This window comes from Acomys russatus, chromosome 13 (genome assembly GCF_903995435.1).
Source record: "Acomys russatus chromosome 13, mAcoRus1.1, whole genome shotgun sequence".
Classification (NCBI taxonomy): domain Eukaryota; kingdom Metazoa; phylum Chordata; class Mammalia; order Rodentia; family Muridae; genus Acomys; species Acomys russatus.
The window spans coordinates 40,235,731-40,254,912 of NC_067149.1; the positions used below are offsets into that span (position 1 = coordinate 40,235,731).

At 47.9% G+C, this 19,182-nt stretch overlaps 1 protein-coding gene across 2 annotated transcripts in view; it reads right to left on the bottom strand.

Annotated features, from left to right (window-relative positions):
* Window positions 1-1,616: 1,616 nt before the first annotated feature.
* Window positions 1,617-19,182, bottom strand: part of Srgap3 (SLIT-ROBO Rho GTPase activating protein 3) — a 231,494-nt gene continuing 213,928 nt past the window's right edge. For both annotated transcript variants that reach the window (XM_051155035.1, XM_051155034.1), the window contains exons 17-22: window positions 18,912-19,139; window positions 15,383-15,462; window positions 10,883-11,063; window positions 9,478-9,627; window positions 7,196-7,523; window positions 1,617-2,945 (exon numbers count right to left, since the gene is read on the bottom strand). In XM_051155035.1, coding sequence (XP_051010992.1) covers window positions 2,532-2,945; window positions 7,196-7,523; window positions 9,478-9,627; window positions 10,883-11,063; window positions 15,383-15,462; window positions 18,912-19,139 — 1,381 coding nt within the window. In that variant the 3' untranslated portion in view covers window positions 1,617-2,531. The remainder of the gene's footprint in view (window positions 2,946-7,195; window positions 7,524-9,477; window positions 9,628-10,882; window positions 11,064-15,382; window positions 15,463-18,911; window positions 19,140-19,182) is intronic.

Genomic DNA, 19,182 nt, shown 5'->3' on the forward strand with positions numbered 1-19,182 from the left:
ATCAAAGCTCAGATTCGGGGTTGGAGGAGTTGGGGACTCGTCTGCCATCTGTGTGTGTGTGCTTCCCTAAATGTGAACTCATCAGTCACTTGCCAATGGGGGAAAAATAGATGCTTGAGAAAAACAGCTGAGATTCTGCTTTGGGGACATTTGGGAGAGGCAGTAAGAAAGATGAAATAAGTCAACCCAGAGACAAATCTGCACATCATAACCGGCATTAGGTGTGTCGGGTAATAGATTTGTAAACTCAATTTTGCTTTTATCTGGTATCCAGGCAGAGAATGCTGCACTTTTGCCTGGGAGGTAAGTGGACTTAAAAATCTGGGAATAATAGCCCTGGGATACAAAAGAGAAGTCTTATCTCCTGGATGCATAGCAGAGATAGAAGAAGTGAGGGCTTCCTGAGCCAGATGCAGCCCACTAGGGCAGCTGTCATATCTTGTGCAGGTCCTAGAGCACCCCCAGGCCTTACTCTCTTCAACTATAAAATGGAGATATCTTTATGTGCTTGGAGACAGAGGGCCCACCATAGCAGTTGAGAGAGAAAGAAGGCTTGGTGGCTCGGGAATCTCCCTGGTAGCCTCATTTTGTGCCCATTCTTAATTCCATAGTGCACTCACTGCTGATCCTACAGGCACGGCAGATGGGCACCCTCCCCAGACTCAAGTACCAGTGACTCACTAGGTCTTCCCCTGGGGAATGGGGCAAGTTACCTTTAAATGGAGGGTCCAGGAGTTGGTGGCAGCAAATCCAAAGGGAAGAAATGCCAAGAGTGGCAATTCAAATCATCTGTAGGTGACAAGAGTGCTGTACCCAAGGGTCACATAATTCCTATGGGGGCTGTGACTCAAGTTCTGGATTTGGGACTGGAAAACTTGGAGGCAGGCAGCGAACGTGCGCGCGTGTGTGTGTGTGTGTGTGTGTGAGAGAGAGAGAGAGAGAATGGGGGGGGGGGGAGATCCTTGGTTTGGCATGTACAGGGAGAATAGAAATGGTCCCATTAGGATTAGATTCACCTGTGGTGCATTATCCAAAAAAAATAATAATCTGGAAATAACTGGAAAATGGAGACAGCAAAAATGCAGATAAAATAGAATCAAACAAGAGCCATGCAGAAGGCTTTTGTGGTATTACAGAATCACATACCTTGTTTCTACCACCATGTTTTGTCTACATTAACTGCTTTAGATGGAATGGAAGAAGAGGAAGGGAAGGGAGGGTGGGGCACACTTCTGTTTTCATAAAATCTCAGCCTGTGGTGTTTCTCAGCACCGCAGCTCTCCTAGAGTGGAGGCCAGGGGCTGACTGAGCACTGGACTGTGGACTGATCTCAAACAGAAATGGGATTCACCTTCAGTGGATGAGTGAAATGCTCACTCAACGCCTCCTCGCCCATTTTGTTTTGAGTCTAGCATAGTATAATTAGTAGAATAAGGAAGAAGAAAAACATTAAATATTTTGAAGACGAGAGAAGTAAAACTTGTATAGTCACCACAGATTTATCCCTACAGCACTTCTAGGGTCTGAAATACTCCATACTGGTTGGGTTTTGTTTGGTTTTCATTGTTTTTTTCCCCCCAACCACAGGTAATGCTGTGATGGCGCACAGTATCTCACCATCTTGATTGTGTATACAAACTCGAGGGTCTTCACACCAACCTCTCCTGTGCCTTTCAGGGTACAGTTGACCTTTGGCCTCCGGGTGGCAGGGCAGGGTCTCTAGGGGTGGATGAGGGGTTTTCTATGAGGGTTCCCCACCTTTAGGAGCAGCCTGCTTGAGTGTATCGCCTGCCCCACCCTTCCTTGAGGGGCAGACTGTTCTGGAAGGCCACGACTTCTGAAGACAGCTGGAGACTGTTTCTGGTTTTGTGTCTCTGCAGGTTAGTGGTATATTGCTTCGTTCGCAGTTACTGTGGGGCCTCTAAGTTCTCCCAGAGAAGTCCCTGCATATCCCACCGAATAACAGTGGGAAATGTTTGGTGGCATGGGTCTGAGGTAAATCTAAGTTTCATAAAAAGAAAAAAAAAAGGAGCGTCTATATACAGTCAGCATGTATGTATGTCCAGCTCTCTAGTATATGTATATAGATGCATAAATATATATATACACACACACCTACAGACACATACGTACACATATGCGTATATATGCACGTATTTATATACACACACATATATACGTATGTAGAGAATATCAAGAGAATAGTTTTCCAGTGACAATATGAGAAGCTGGTAAGCATCTGCCTCAGCCTTAGGAAATATTGTCCTTGGGACTGATCTTGCTCCAGCATTCCTTGGCATGTCTTTTTGCCCACAAGAGGTCTGGTCTGTGGCATTCACATGGCTGAGTAGGAGCTGCAGCAAGCGCCTGGGCTTCTGCTCTCCGCCGGCACACACCCTCCTCCGAGGCTGACCTTCTAGGATCTGCCCTCCAAGGTCAGGAGATCCCTGGGAAGCAAATGGAAGCCACCGAGGCCACCTTAGGCCATGGTGTGCTGCAGAGGGCCACGGTGGTGTCACCGGTCCTGCAGGTCACATGGTGCCAGACTTGTCCGGCGAGCTGTTGGGGAACATCTTCTCGGTAGGTGTCACAGCTGGGCTGCCCACACCTGAGCTGCTGCTGCTGCTGGATCGATGCTGGACCACAGGCCTGACTGGCCGCATGGGGGGTGGACGCAGCTGGGCACCAGCCAGGCGAGCTGACAGGGCTGGCTTGAAGGTGGTCATCATCTCGGTGGATGAGCTGCTGCTGCGGCGCATGGCGGCGTCCGGGTCTCGGATGACAATGGTGTGCAGGGGGCTGGCGGGCTCTGAGCTGATGGGGCCTGGTGGATTCTTCAGGGGCTCCAGGGTGTCCAGCACCACATCTGGTGCCTGCTTGACCGTGTTCTGTCTCTCAAGTTCCCGCAACTCATGCAGAGCGGTGCTCATGGTCTTCTCGATGTCCTGGGGGAGAGAGAGAGCTCTGGTCAACACAGGGTCTTCAGGGATGCTAGCCAGTTCAAGACCTTCCAGAAGATGTTTTCTGAAAGCCCTATTGCCCAGAGGGAGATCAGACCCCAGGGGTGTCTTGTAACCAATTCAGGGAGGCAACATGAGGATTCCTTGTACCTGTCCTGCATAGGAAGTCACCGTAATAAAGGCAGATTGAGTTGTGGCAGGCAGACAGACATTCATTAAAAACTGACTCTGCCACTTCCTTGCTGTGGAACTGCATGTATCTCTCTGAGCCTGAGAATTCTCACTGGTAAATTGCAGACAACTATAATACCTACCACAGTGGGTTGACGAATGTCTAGAACAATCAGATCCTTGCAAAGAGAATGGCATGGCACCTGGCTGAGCACTTACTCAAAGCTTTTAATAATCTACTGATAAGGTAGGGACAGCTGCCATACTCAGTTTGCTCATAAAGAAATGGAAGCTTAGACTAGGCTAGTACCTTGCCCAGGGTCACAGAGCTAAATAACAAGACAATGCAAGTCAGAACACAGGCAGTTTGTTTCCAGAGTCTCTGCCCTAGCTATTGTTTTTATTTTTGTTGTTGTTGTTGTTGTTATTATGTTTTGCTTGTTTTGTTTTGTTTTCCTTAAAAGCCCTTTGTCTTAGGGTGGAGGGATAGGATTGCTTAGTGGCTAAGAGCACTGGTTGCTTTTCTAAAAAGCCCAGGTTCAATTCTCAGTATCCACACAGTGGCTTATAGCAGCCTGTACCTCCTGTCCCAGGGGTCTGTCACCTTCATCTGTCTCTGTGGGCACTGCACACACACATGCAGGCAAAACACCCACACATGAAATCAAATGAGAAAAATGAAAGTCGTTCATTTTAAGATATACAGATACTTAGATGTCACACTCTACCCTTCAGAATTGTATAGCCCTATGTCAGTTTTTAACATTAAAATAAATCCTTACCCATAGGGAAATTACCATCCACAGAACATACACCATGCATCCTAGAATGACAGGAAGACCACTTCTCTCTTATGATCTAAAAGGCTCATTTCTTGCTTAAAAAGTGGAAAAAATCATAAGTGGCACATAGTACATCATTGTATCTGCAGCCTCATCAGAAAGAGAATACCTCAGGTGACAGGAATGGCACATTAGGCTAGCCTGAGCTCCTTGTCTACCAATGCAGGGCAGGGCTAGGGCTGAAGGCAGCACCAGCCACTCTGAACTGCACTCCTTCCATCTGTTGAAAACCCACATTTGCTGTGAAGATGTGTTGGATGAGAGGATGGACATGAGGACGCTCTGCAAATTGCCAGACAGTGGTCATCCAACTCCTCAGAGCTCAAGAGGCCTTGTCTGCAGGGCTTTTAAGGGGTTGCCTCTACATCCAATGGATGTGACCTTGGCTGATCTGTCCCAGAACCCATGGAGGGCACAAGGAATCTGTCTTAAAACCCTCCACTCTCAGGTGCCGTGTGCAATCTGAGCAATGTTGGCTACTGAGAGATACTTGCTCTTAAGCAACCCGAGGCCAGCCCGGGAAGGGATGCACACCTCTGGGGAGAGCACTGGGGCTGGAGCCTGGAGATACTGCAGTGGTCTCTGTCCCCAGAGTTTTCATCCTCTCCTTCCTGGATCTGCAGGCAGCCTCCTTCCTGCCAGAGCCCACCCCGTCCCCAACCAGCCTCTTGCTCACCTCACTGTCCCAGTCTATCCTATTCTATCCTATTTGCTTTCTGTGTCTTGCTAACGACTAACACCAGCCTTTATGCTTCCCCATCATGCCTAACCCTTTGCACACTGTGCTGGCAGCTTTAAGAAGGGGTCTTCAGGGGATCCTTTATCCGAAGCTCAGTTGTGAGTAACTCTGCAGGAAGGGCTCTTTGCCCTGCTTCCTGTACACACACTGTGCAGGGTCACCCCAGCCTCCACCACTGTTCTGGGGTTTAGTCTCCTATTGCTGCCTCTGCCCCCTACCCAGAATCCCTTCCTTTCGCTCTAATCCAATCGAAGCTGAAAGGTAAAAATGTCAAGAACTAAAATGTTATTTTCTCATCCCCCCATCCCTGGTAGAGCATGAATGGGAAAGACAGAAAGCTCAGAGAAAGGGGGGCTGGGGGTTTAGGCTGCAGCCTTGCATTAGTCTGAGGGATGCGTAAGTCTGCCAGGTGAAGCTGCACAGAGGCACTGGGGACTGAGGGATGCAGTTGGGACCTACTCAGTTTTCACCTCCTCCCCATTTTGGATGACAGTATCGCCCATTTTTAAAACAGCCTCTTTACCTGGGCTCCAATTCTACACTGTTTAATTCTATAATGGAGACCAGAGAATCTAGGGTGAATCAACTTGCTGTTTTGGGGGTTCTCCACAGCACCTCCTCTTTGACTCCAACAAAGCCGGGGGCTCCTCAGAAACAAAGCTGAGCAAATGGGTGGCTGTCCAGTGTCTTCTTGACTGTTTTCAGTTTCCCATGAGCTCCGGTCTTGCTTCCATCGGTGAAAAGCACCATCCAGTCAGAGTGGGTGTGCACACTGACAACTTGCATAGTGTTGCTAAGTGTATTTCTTGGCCTAGGCTAATGCTCCTCAGATTAAAAACTAAAGAAATCTGGAGATGGGATACACTAGGTTCTTTCTAGAGATCCATAATGCACAACAAACCATTACAAAGCTCTAAAATGTCTTGTAAATACGCCTTTCTACTGGGCCAGAGGCCCACAGCATGAATGACGCTAACTGCAGAACACTCCTCTCACTCCACTGGCATCTCACAGTTGTCTGTGATGTGTTAGGCACAGTGCCCCTGACTGCATGTGACAGGCCCCGAGCCAGCTTTAGGAAGCCCCTGCCTGTTGTGATCGGCAGAATCTTAAAAAGATACTAGGTTCTAGGGTGATGGTTGAGGCTAAGAGATTAGCCTGCGAGGACAGAAGGCCAAGTTGGCTGTCTCTTCTGCTTGGCCCATGCCAAAGTACTGGCCCCAAGGACTCCGTGGAAGTAGGCATCAGTATATGAGGTAAATGCCATGTGTGGAGTTTTAGCTGGTGGTGCATTGCATCCAGACAGGGTGGTCTCTGAGGATCTTTCCTACACTCTTGTAGGGACATGCTCAGATGCTCACAAGTTCACCTCATCCCCTTCTGAATGGTATTCAAAGGCTATCAGCACCAGAGGCTCACTGCAGCCTAAAGGATCTACTAGTCCTTATTATCTCTTAAATGAGAGACAACATTGAGAGAGGTGTGTAATGGATCCTTGCCCAAAATTACAGCTAGAATAAAAAGGGAAACTTCTGGAAATATTATATTGTATATATATGAATGACATGGCCAGCGATGTGAACTGGTAAACGAAGCATGGTTATGTTCATCTGGCCAATACAGGGAAGACAAACATAAGACAAAAACAAACAAAATACCCTGGAAGTGCTAGAAAGTCTTCCATTCTGCTTCAGCTATTTAGTCCTGCCCACCTCTTGGGTCTCAGGTCATATCTTCCCAGGCAATTACTTCCAAACTGTAGACTCTCAAACTATGATATATTCTCCCCCTGCCTGCTTATTTAAGACACCTGGCTCAGCTGCCATTTTGGGTTGGCAGTTCTCCTCAACTATAAGGTCAAAGGGGCAGGGCCAAAGGACATCATGTCTCCACTGTACTTCACTGTGCATGGTGAATGTCACACAACAGATGTTCAATCAAGATCCATAAATAAGGGCCTGGAGAGATGGCTCAGAGATTAAGAGCACTGACTGCACTTCCAGGGTCCTGAGTTCAATTCCTGACAACCATATACTGTGGCTCACAACCACCTATAATGTGATCTGATGCCCTCTTCTGGCCTGCAGGTATACATGCAGGCAGGAGATTGTTTACATAATAATAAATAAATAAATCTAAAAAAAATTTTTTAATCCATAAATAAATGGAGTACTGAATGAAAGATGGATACATGCATGGGTGGATTCATGGACTCAATCATAGCATCCTGTGGAGAGGTCTGCCATTGCCTCAGCCCCATATTCCAGCGACCCTCTCTCCAGCCTGGACACTGGGGGGTGAGGGGGCGGTCTTCTAGTCTTACAGGAGCCCTATCTTGTGGCATGGGAAGGAAGCCAACTCACTGCCTTGTCTAGCTCAGTCTCAAGTCCCACCAAGGCCACTGTGGCTCCTCACTTAGCAGTTTGCACCCTCTGTCCCACTGGGTATCTCATTGGCCTAACTGTCCTCTGTGGGGCCCTTACTTCTGCCAGGGCCTCAGCCTCCAGGGACTTGTGGTCCCCTAGGCTGCTGTGTCGCGTGGAGCCGCAAGTCGACCTCATGGAGAGCCCTTCTGCCAGCGCCTTCTTGTCAGGGTAGTTGATGCTGCCAGCGCTCCCGAATGTAGCCATCCTCCTCTTCTCAGGGCTCTCAATCCGTCCCCGGCTGAGGGGTATTTTGTGGGGGCTGCTGGGGCAGGCAGCAGCTCGGGGTGGCGTGTCTATGCTGGGACCCAAGCCCCGGGGTGGGCTGTGTGTGTCGCCCCCGCTTCGGCGCCTGGGGATGGCCGCTCCGTCGGACCGTAGTCGCACTCTGCAAAGGAGCCAGGGGCGGGAAGCATGGGGCAGAAGTCAACCCTAGCCAGTCTCAGAATGTGCCAGCCAACCCCCATGCCGTAGCTAAACACTATTCTAGAGGCGCTAGCACAGTGAAGCCTCATTCAGCCAGACTGTACAATTTGGCAACGAAAGGGCCAGCTCAGACTATGACACCTCCCCTAAAGGAGAAAAGCAAACTGGCCCAGGGAGGAGCGCTGAGAGCTGGAGCCAGGCTGGCTGCAGGCAGCACTGCAGACCAAATTCTAAGTCAGGTTGGGGCAGGAAGATTTCAAACCGGAAATCCTGTGGCTAGCTGTGGTAAGACATAGTTTGAAGCCTTTCAGATTCTAGCTGGTTCGAAACACTGAGGCTTGACTGTACCAAAAGGCCACAGTAAGCACAGGAGGGAACCCCCGGGATTGAAACAGCTGTTCACTGCCACCACCCACCAACCCCCCAAGAGCAAAGCTGTCTATATGGTTTTCCCATGTCTTGGAAAACAAGTCACTGAAGAGAGAACACCCCACTGTAAAGTATGCCTTGTGTCTGTGGGTACCTTTTCCACCTCTGGGGCTCTACTGGCATAAAAGGTTATGAGCTGCTTAACAGGAAGCACAAGCCTTTGACCCATGTCTGCCACAAGCTTTCCTGTATTCTCCCAGATCCATTCTGGGAATCTGCTACATGGATGGACTATCCTGTTCCTGCCCCAATCTGAGTGGATTAAAGACTGCTGTGTTCTGTTGAGGTCACCCAAGATACAGAGGCCTTCGTGAGGGGGAGGGAAGGCTGGATGTGGGTGAGGGCAGGGAGGGACAGCTTACTAGGGACGGACCAAGTCCCGTGGGATTGGTGGCGATTTGCCCTCTGCCCCCAGCAAAGCTAAGCAAGCCTGTGGGTGCCCCATAGAACAAAAGCATAGGTGCTGGGGAGGAAGAGGCTTCAGGAAGGAAAAGGAAAAAAGATGAGAGGGAAGAGGGAGGAGAGGAGAGAGGCAGGAGATGACATGGCCCTCCTAGGAGCAGGGGACCATGTCACTCTTATCTATGGACCCCAGTCTTCGGCTTTCCCGTGGAGTGTATCATCTTGCAGTGTCCAAAGCTGAACTGAATAGACTTAGCTCTAAAAAGAGGCATCAGAACCTCAGTCTTGAGTATGCTCCTACTGTATGCTGCCACAGGTGTCTCAATCTCTCTGCAAAGACTGGGTTGGTCACATGACCCTGCCGCTATGGGGCAGGGCGGGGAGGAGACACACAGACTTGACATTCTAAGAGGGCAAGGGGTTAGGGGAGAAGCAGGGTGAGAGACTGTTAGCTCTTTCTCTTTTCCTGTTCCCAGAATGACTTGCACAGCTCCTTGTTGACAGAAGGGTCATGTGACACAGCCCAGCCTCTGTGAAGACACTGGCTTATCTGCTCCCACCAAACATGTGGGTGGAGTCGGGTATCAATTTCACTGGCACAGAGGGAGGTGTGAACTCTCTGTTTAAGTGGTGTGTTTCAGGGATGGGGGGGATGGGGGACGGTGGGAACTTTACATTTAAAGAATATTGTATAACAAATCATCTTCAGTAGAAAGCTGGAAGGAGATACGAGAGCTGGAGAGAGAAACAAAAGTACTCGCCAATTTTTCTCTCATGTCTCTCTCTCTCTCCAGGCTGGCCTATGATTATTATTTAAAATTAAAACCTCTATGATCTCAGCAGATGTCTTCCTCTTCCTTCTTGAACGCCCCCCCTCCCCCAAAGCTGGGGTGGGCTCACACCTGGAATTCTTGGATCCTTCTAGCCAGCCCACCCAGCCGTGCTCAGGGTTATGGCTTGTAGGATCAGGGCGCTGTAGCAGCCTCCTCCTTCCCTTCCTGCCCCCTCAGCTTCTCCCAAATTCAGACACAAACGAGCAAACAAATGGGGCACTAGTGAGGCAAAAATGAACCCACGTTTCCTACCGGCCCATCACCCCCCCAAAGCCGTAATCAGAGATGTGCTCTGTCGGGGACTGGAGGTCATTCTTGGAGGAGGCCTTGTCATCCAGCAGTGGTCCACTGCTAGCCTCACTGTCAGCCTTTTGGCTCAGGCTATCGGAGAAGGCATCATCCCTGGGGAGAAGAGAGACATGAATTGGAGGTGGTTCCCATGTCCTGAGGAAGGCCCAGGATGCCCAGAACTCCTCCAAAGCTGTCCCCACACCTCTGGCTACCTGAATCATCACCCCTTGTCACCACACATGCCCGCCACAATGCTCCCATAGTCAGGCTCGCCTGCAGATGGCACCTTTGTATTCCATCCCTATTTCACTGTTTCTTTCCTTTTTTTTTTTTTTTTTTTTTTTTTTTTTTTTTTTCCCTAGCTTGTTTTCTCTCCTAGATTCTCTCAATGATGGAGACAGGTTGGAGAAATGGGGGTTGGAGTCTGTAAGCTGGGCACAGGGTAGTCTCCTGGCACAGGGTACTGGGTGTTGAGTTTTACATGGCTCTATGCAAAGAGGTTCAGCACCAAGTAAGGGGGGAGAGCTACCTCAGTCCCTTACCTCCCCATCTGGGGTGCAGGATACTTGTGAGGTAGCCCATGCTTTTAGGGTACCCTGCCAGTTTCCTTCTATAACCTCCTCCTTCCAGTGACTTGTCCCTGCTGTTTGAGGTCTGTGGACCGTAGGGCTGACAGGTAGCCCTCTATCACAGCATTTCCTTTCTCATTCACTTAGCCTTGGCCTTGTTCAATGAGCTCAGAACTTTCCCTCTTACATCACAGCACAGGCTAAGATTTCCCTTTCCATGGAGGTCAGCTCCATAGCGTCTTCCAGGAAGGTTAGCTCTGCTGAGTTTATCCAAGCTGAAAGGGACTAAGAGCCCAGGAAGAACCTCACACAAAGTATGGACTTCCCGAACTTGCTGGCAATGGTGGATACTTGGGATGTGTGGCTTTTGAACTCCTTAAATCATCCAAATGACACCTGGTTAACAGAAAGCAAGGGCTTCTGTTTTTTTCTCCATCCCCTTGGAAAGTCACATCTGGAGTAGAAGACTGGGCCCTTAGGGGCCCTTAGGGGCCCTTAGGGGTGGTGAGCTGGCCACTGACTACAGGAAAATCTCAGGATAGTGGAGGGATATGAAAAGACTATGGGATGCTAGAGATTATGGATGTGACTCGTGAGTAGCATGCATACTTCCTCCATAGATTTCCACTTAAAGGAAGTTAGAAAAAATAAATAAGTATTCTCAGGGAACATCAAGCATATTGAACCTGGGAGAACAAAGTGCCAGTGTACAACCCAGTACTCCCCTTCTACTGCCCATTCCAGACATCACTAATCTATTACCTCCCTCTCCACAGAAGGCCCCAGTTCTCACTCACATGTCCTGTACAACTATGTACTGATGAGGGATGAGTCCATCCACACCATTGTGACGACCTTCCCACCAGTCTTCTGAGGCACGGTGGTACAGGAGTAGTGAGGCCCCTTTTTTGAAGGATAGTTCACGAGGGGACCGCCCCACGTAGTCAAACTTAGCGATGGCCTCGATCTGCTCCACTTCTGGAAGAAAATCGAGAGAAAGAGCATCTATGAGGACAAAGGGGTGGCCCATGACTCATACAGCCTTGGGCTTCAGTAAGGAAAGATGGGTAACAGGCTTGATGAACACATGTGGGCTGAGGCTTGCGACCCCAGGGCTCTAGGCTCAGACTCCTCCCCACTGTTTGACCTCAGGCAAGCCATGTGATTTCTCAGAATGTCCAGTGGGTACCAGGCTCAGAAGCATAGGCCTGGGATCTCAGCATTCTGGAACCCAGGGCAGGAAGAGCATGAGTTTGTGACCAGCCTGGGCTACATAGTGATAACCTATCTCATTAAACAAACAAACAAACAAACAAAAAATCTGAAATGTCCATAGGGAGCTGGTATGCCAGATCCTTGTTTTCCATTGTAGAATTACTGAAACCAGATTGGCCAGTGTGGCAATGCACACTTATAATCTAAGCACTTGAGAGGTGGAGGTAGGATAACAGGAATTTAAGGCTAGTCTGAGCTACACGCAACTCTATATCAAGAGTGTGTGTGTATGCATATGTGTGTGTGTGTGTGTGTATGTGTGTGTATGCATGCTACCCCACTTTCCCATGAGCCTGTTTTCCCCTTGTCCACTTGTACATGAGCGCCCCGTGCTGCCTAGAACACTAGATTTCCATCTCTGTCCATTCATGATACTTTCAGTGGCTCTTAAACTTCCAAAAGGTGAGTGAAAACAAGGACACAACAACATAATCAAACTTCATGGGTTCAGTCAAAGCTTAGGTGGAGACTCAAAGTTGCAATGTTTGTGCTTAAAAAACATCCTAAATCAATAACCTCAACCTTCACCTTACAAACAGAGAGAGTGTAAGGGATGGAGAGATGGCTCAGTAGTTAAGAGCAGGCTGCTCTTTCAGAGGACCTGGGTTTGATTCCCAGAACCTACAGGTCAGCTCCAGTTCCTGAGGATCTACTGTCCTCTTCTGGCCTCCACGGGCACTGTGTGCACACGGCACATAGGCATTCATGCAAGCAAAACATATTAAAAATAAACTTAGAATCTAAAAAACATTTTTAAGACATTAGAAATGCAAACTAAAGCTAAATCAAGAAAAAAGGGGAGTAATACAATAGAATTAAAGGAGACAGAAACTAGGAAAATAGACAAAGTTCAAGCTGCTTCTTTGAAAAAGATGAATGAAATTAACTAAACTTTGGCTAAATAAATAAAATTTTAAAAAACGTCACATTAATCAAACTTGTAAGATTAGGAACAAAAGGGTAGCATTAATGTTATTACTTTGGAGAAAAAAAGGTATCATAAAGAAATATTACCAACAATTATATCAACACATTAGAAAGTTGGGTAAAATGAACACATTTCTAAAAGATGCAGACTACTGAAACTGGCTTGGGAAATAGACCACCTGGCGCCAGTGAGCTGGCTCAGCAGGAAAGGGGGCTTGTCAGCAAGGCCAACAATGCGAGTTTGATCACTGGGTCTTATATGGTGGAAGGAGAGAACCAACTCTTGTGTGTTGTCCTCCAACCTTGGAAGTACCAGGCACGACACAGGCACCCCTCTCCCAATAAATGAATATACAAAACAAAAAAAACTGACCATCTGGGGCCAGTAAGATGGTGCATGGGTAAAACTACTTGCTGTATGGGTCTGATGACCTCAGTTCTCTCCTTACTAAGCCATGCAGAAAAAAAAAAAAAAAGAAAGAAAGAAGGAAAGAAGGAAAGAGAGAAAGAAAGCTGGGTACAGTGGTGCACATCTGTATCCCAGCACTCCTATGGTGAGGTGGGAGTGGTGCACATCTGTATCCCAGCACTCCTATGGTGAGGTGGGAGTGGACGGCAAGAGAATCACTCAGAAGCTCACAGGCCAGCTAGTAGGCCAATGGCAGAAACACGAGAAATCCTGTCTCAACAAGATGAAGGAGAAAGCCTGCCCACCATGCAAGTACATGTACATGCACACACATCGGTCATACACTTTATAAAGAGAAATACAAAACCCGAATGAGTCTCCAAGAGAATGAGGCAACCATCGAGGACTAACGAGAGGGGAATGCCCGGCCCCATACGGCTTTACTGCTGGATTCTACCAAACACTTAAACAATAGTTATTCACCGAGCCTTCCAAAAAAGCACAAGAGGGAGAAACACTTGGCAACACATTTCACGAGGCAAGGATTATCTAGAACAAAACCTGGATTATATGACCGGAAAACTGCAGACTCACAGCGCGTATGAATATGGATGAAATTTTTCCTCCACAAAATATTAGCAAACTGGATGCAGGGATGTGTAAAAGGAATTGTGCTCCACGTTTGAGAAGAATTTATCCCAAGAATGTAAAATTGGTTTAACATCTAGAAATTCAGCCATTGTGTTGCATCTTACCAGTAAGGTTAATTAAAAAAAAAAAAAAAAAAAAAAAAAAAAAGCCCAGATGATGTAATCAACTCAATGGATGGAGAAAAATGTTTGGAAAAACCTTAGCACCTTTTCCTAAAAAAACACCCCACACAGTAAGAACAGAAGGAGCTTCCTTGACTTAACAAATGACTCTGAAAACCTCACTGCTGGGCGGGAGAGATGGTTCAGCCATTAGCAGCACTTGCTGCACAGTCACAAGGCTAGGCTGGGCACCCAGGAGACAAGCCAAGCATCAGGCACACGCCCATGGCCTCAGCTCTGAGAAGGGTAGAGGCTGACTGGTTCCATGTGAGCCCAGTGATCATGGAAGGCACTCATGATCCCTCTTCTTGTCTTCATGTGCATCGGTACACATGAACACATATGCACGAAAATACACTCATACACAGATACTTATGAAAACAAAAAACAAAACCCCTGACAGCTAATATTCCATCTTGTGGTGAAATGTCAGCTGCCTTCTCTGTGTGGTGGTTTGAATAAGAATGGCAGGCTTGTGTGTTTGCATATTTGGTCCCCAGTTAGTGGAACTGTTTAGGAAGGACTAGTGTGGCCTTGTTAGGGAAGGTGTCACTGGGGTAGGCTTTGGACTCTAACCCTTTGACACTGTAAGCCCCAAATAAACTCTTTCTTCTAAGTGTTGTCTTGGTCGTGGTGTCTTATCATAGTAATTTAAAGTAACAAAGACATCTTGCATGAAAGAAGGCAAGACAAGGGTCTTCATGAATACAGCCAAAACTATGAACAACAAAATAAAAAAAAGAGGAATTGGACCTCATCAAAATTAAAACTTTTTGTGCTTCAAAAGACACCATTTGGAAAGCAAAAAGTAAGTCTCATAATGGAAGAAAACATTTGAAAATCATATTTGAGATAAGGAATTTGTATTTAGTATATGTAAAGAGCTGTTCCAACTCAATACTAGAAAGATGAATTTAAAATGGGCAATGGACCTAAAGGCAGAATATCTTCCTGCCATTTTTCTAGGAGATAAAAGACCTTAGTTGGCCCTCAGGTAGTGAGGGGCAGCTGTGCTGCTTGGAGAGCTGACTGGCTGTGCGGACTGGCCTTGTGGTTGGCTCAAGTGAGCATGAGGCCCTCATGAGGTTTTTTTTTTTACCCAGACTCTTCCCACTATGCCTTGTGGGTAAGGAGGCCACAACCCATTGTACTCAGACTGCTCATCTGTGTAGTCTGATTTCTATGGAACCAGCATGGCTCTCTGTTCCTCATCTGGCAGGAGGAGAGGAATCAGATAGATGGGTCCTTTCCTTTCTCTACACACAGGCACACACACACACACACACACACACACACACACACACACACACACACACATTCTCTCCACAGTCTTCACTGTTGAGGTAATTCTCAGGTGCACTGGCGATGTCCCTGCAACCTCACATTGTCATGCTGTTCGTAAGGCACTGCTTCCAATCTGTTGAGGTCTGCTGAGAGATCAGGAACTCCCTCAGGACCCACCTCATTCATCACCACATCCCAGGTCCCAGCAAAGGCCTGGTGCAGAGCAGATGCTTAGGCTGGGGCCAGGAACAGCAGAGAGAGAGCTTGCTTTCCTCTTAGACACTTGCCTCTTGAGGATTTGTTCCGACTCAAGCAGGACACACAGAGGATGACATGGGCTGGGAGTGCAGTATGTAGTAAATGCACAGCAGCCACCAGGATCTGCTGTACGTGGGCCTGTGCTGAGACTCAAGGCATGCATTAAGGCTTTCCTGGGTCCCTCTCCGGGCTGAAGGGCATCTGGGCTGCTTGGACAGCTGTGGGGATTGGCCTTGTGGCTGGTTCAAGTAAGTATGAAAGCCCCTATGAGGGTTTTGTTGTTGTTGTTGTTGTTGCTTGTTTGTTTGTTTAGGTTTTTGGCCTAGACTCACCTTCATCACTGGTGTGAGGCTCTGTACCGTTGTCATGGTCAACTTCATCAATGGTCCCTGGCTCACTGTGTGGGCTGTCACTGCAAACAAACACAGGGAGAGGACCTGTTGGATGCTTTCTTGAATACTCCCTTAATGACCCCCAGTTTGAGTATGTGTCCCACATGTCATCCCCAGTGTCGCTGTGTTTGGAGATATAACCTAAGCAGAGGCAATTAGGCCATGAGGGCTGTGTTATCAGAAACTGATTGATGTCAGTCATGGAGCGGGTTAGGTATCCTGAGACCTGATTTACTAAATGTTCTAGTCTGGACACTTTGGGCTATCTTGTTTGTTTTCACACTTTCTGTCCCTCTGCCTTCCACCATGGGATGGTGTAGCATGAAGGCCCTCACCATATGTGCTCTACTTCTTAGCTTTCAGAACCTTGAGCCACATAGATTTCAGTTTACTATAGATGACCCAGTCTCAAGTATTCTAGTACAGGAGCAGAAGTGAGTTGAAATCTTTATGTGTTCAGCGAGATCCAGATGGTAGTGGCAAGCTTCTGGAGGCCAGGGTCTTCCGTGTGTGTGTGTGTGTGTGTGTGTGTGTGTGTGTGTGTGTGTGTGAGAGAGAGAGAGAGAGAGAGAGAGAGAGAGAGAGAGAGAGAGAGAGAGAGAGAGAGAGAACCCATCAAGCTATTGACTGGGTTCTAATACACATTACTGTATTAAGTAGGAAGGACACAATGACAAATCAAGTGGACCAGGTCCCTGGCCTTATCGCTCACATTCTAGGGAAGGAAGTAATGAGGCCAGTGGACAAAACAGCTTCAAGATAAAATAATGATTTACAGTAAAGAAACAGGCTGAGATGAGAGCAGTGGAGGGAACCAACAGAGAGTGATTGGGATGGCTTTAGAGAAGGTGACATTTATGATGCCATTAAAAAGAATAGAGAGCTCTCAGCAGCTCTGCTGGCAGCATCTAGCGTGTACAAAGGCCCAGGTTTCATCTCCAGCACAATGTAAGCCTGGGCTGGTAGCACACGCCTGCCATTCCAGCTCTCAGTGGGCAAAGGCAGAAGGAGCAGAAGTTCAAATGAGCTTCTGCTATATAATGAGTTTGGGGCCAGGCTGGGCTACATGAGGCTCTGCTTTAAAAAGAACAAAAAGACATAGAGACTATATGGTGAAAAACTCCCCATCGCATCCAGGATTAGATCCAAATCAAGAACATGAGAACCAAGCTCCAGCTGAGCTGTGGAGCCTGGCCCCGCCCCGCCCTCCTGCCACATACCACGCCTCAGCAAACTGAGCCACTTGCATTCCACTGAGTGCTCCAGGCCTAGGACTTTCTTGGTGAAGTCTTCGGTGGGCTGGCCCCAGATTAAGGTGCTGGTTTGGGTCTTCTTTTTAACCTCCTTGGGAAGGCTTTCCTGATGGCCTGTGGTTGCCTCAGGGGCCCCTTCTAGAACAGTGTGTCTCTGGTCCTCCCACTGGAGCTAATCCTCCTCAGGCACCATCTCTGCCTGAGGGAGATGCACACCCCAGAGGATGCCGGGTGGAGGTTGGGTGAGGAGGCACGGATGAATGACTAGATCTCATCCACTGTACTGAGACCTTCAGCCTTGCCTCCCTTTTAGGTTTTGAAATGCCTTCAAAACTGCCAAATACTTACTAATCTTCCAGTCTCATGGGAAACAAAGAAAAGTGTAAAAGTGGTGACAGACATGTGTGATGTGTGTGTTTAGCTTCTCTCTGTGTAGAAATGGCGCTTTGTAGCTGCAAGCCACTCCTGTATTGTGTCAGGATAGAAAGCTGCAGATCCCACTGTGACCAGGCAGCCCTGTGGCCCTTCATGTCTATTTGGGGAGGAATATTCAACTTTGAAGCAGTTTCCTAAGTACATCTAGAGAATGGAGCAATCCAAGCATCCAGGAACACCCAAATTCCCACTGGACATGGTAGAGTTATTTTATGATCTCAGCATTTACTGTGAGGCAGGAGGATCACAAGTTCAAGACCAGCCTGGACTAAATAGTGAGACTCTCTTTCAAAAACCCAAGCTGAAATGCCTAAGTTCCCTGCAGGCACCTATTGCTGCGCCGACCTGGGCTGGGGACAACGTTACAGCAGGAACATTCAGCTGGTTTCAAGCAGTGTGCTTAATTTTCTCTTCTCTACATCCCCCCTCCCCCACTGGCTTTTCATTTTTAATTAAAAGTGTAAATGATGTAAAAAGCATAAAAATTATACACATTTGTGGGATATCATGTGATCATTTAATATATGCACACATTGTGTGATGTTTAAATCAAGGGCAAACATACCAATTTCCTTAAACATTTACCTTAAAAACATTCGCTTTATTTTAAAAATTATTTGTATGTGGAGGGTAGAGCAGATATGTGTATGAGTGAGGGTGCCTGTGGAGGGCAGGAGAAGGCATCAGATCAGCTGGAGTGGCAGGCAGCTGAGAGCTGGCAGCCTTGGGTGCTGGGAACTGAACTAGCATCCTCTGTAAGAGCAAGATGTACTCTTAACTGCTGGGCCACCATCCAGTGCCAACAATGATCTTGTTTGTTTTATTTGGGTGCTGAGGACCCAATTCAGGACCTCCCACGCAGAAAGTGTACACTCTACCACTGAGCTATACCCCAAGCTCTTCTATCTTTTCAATGTGAAGGCTTTTCTTCATACCAGTTTTCTGAGACATCTGGTCTATTGGCAGCATCTGCATAGTCATGCCTTACAGTTTAAACACACATCCATCTTCACCCTTTCCGGAGTAGCTTGGAGAAGGAAGCCAGGCCTGGCTCTGAAAAGGTTCTTAACTATTTCTCCCTATACCAGCTAAGAGGGCTACTAAACTGATGACTTGACCTAAGGTAGGACACACAAAGCTCTGGGAGAGAGAACCCTTGAATAGGAGGGTCAGTGGCTGGAGGCATCACTCTCAGCTTTTGAGGTTCATGTGGGGACACATGCTCCTCTGCTTCCTGAGATAGGAAGGTTACCTGACCAGCCACCACATTATACAATCCCCTTAGGCCCACATGGAACCCCGAAACAATGCCAGGGAACTTCCTATAGCCACATCTGGGAAAGCGAAGCTCCTTTTTCTGTTGGGGCTGCCCAGAGAGTAGGTGACAAAGCTGGAGTTGCTGTCTGCTTTCTGAAAGCCACTAAGGGAGAGGCTGTCTGAGAGAGAAGCCAGCACAGAAGTAAGCAAAGCCAAGAGGTGGAGGCTGCAGGGCTAGGTCCTGCTGGCAACCGCTGAGCCTCTGGATCCAGCCACACCTGAGGACAGCCCTAAACTGCAAATGCACAATTGTCTTAGCTATCTGGAGGTGTGTTTTTATTCTTTGTCACTTACACAATTGTGACTGATGCATCTGTCTCTCACGTGGGACTGCTGTGAAGCTTACATGGAAAACTACGTATGCTGCACAGCCTGAGTGTCATGAGAAAACTAGGAGCCTTCCGACTGTTCTTAACAGCAAGAGGGTGCTGCTAATGGTACTGTTAAGAGGAAGGGTGCCTTACCAGTACTCTTCCCCTCCAGCCATGCATTTTTCGTACACAGGTCCCTCTAGCTCCCGTGGGCTGGGGAAGATGGCTTCATGGTGGATGATGATGGTTTTGATGACTTCATTGACATGCGCCTGGCAGGATACAGGGTCCTGCCCATCGGGGATGTGCATGAGGGTGGGCCCGAAGCAGATGGCCAAGTTGTAGGGATCCATCATGTTCTCATCACTGTACTGGGAAAGGCTAGGAGAGAACAGGTACCCGCTGTTCACCCAAAAGGCAAATC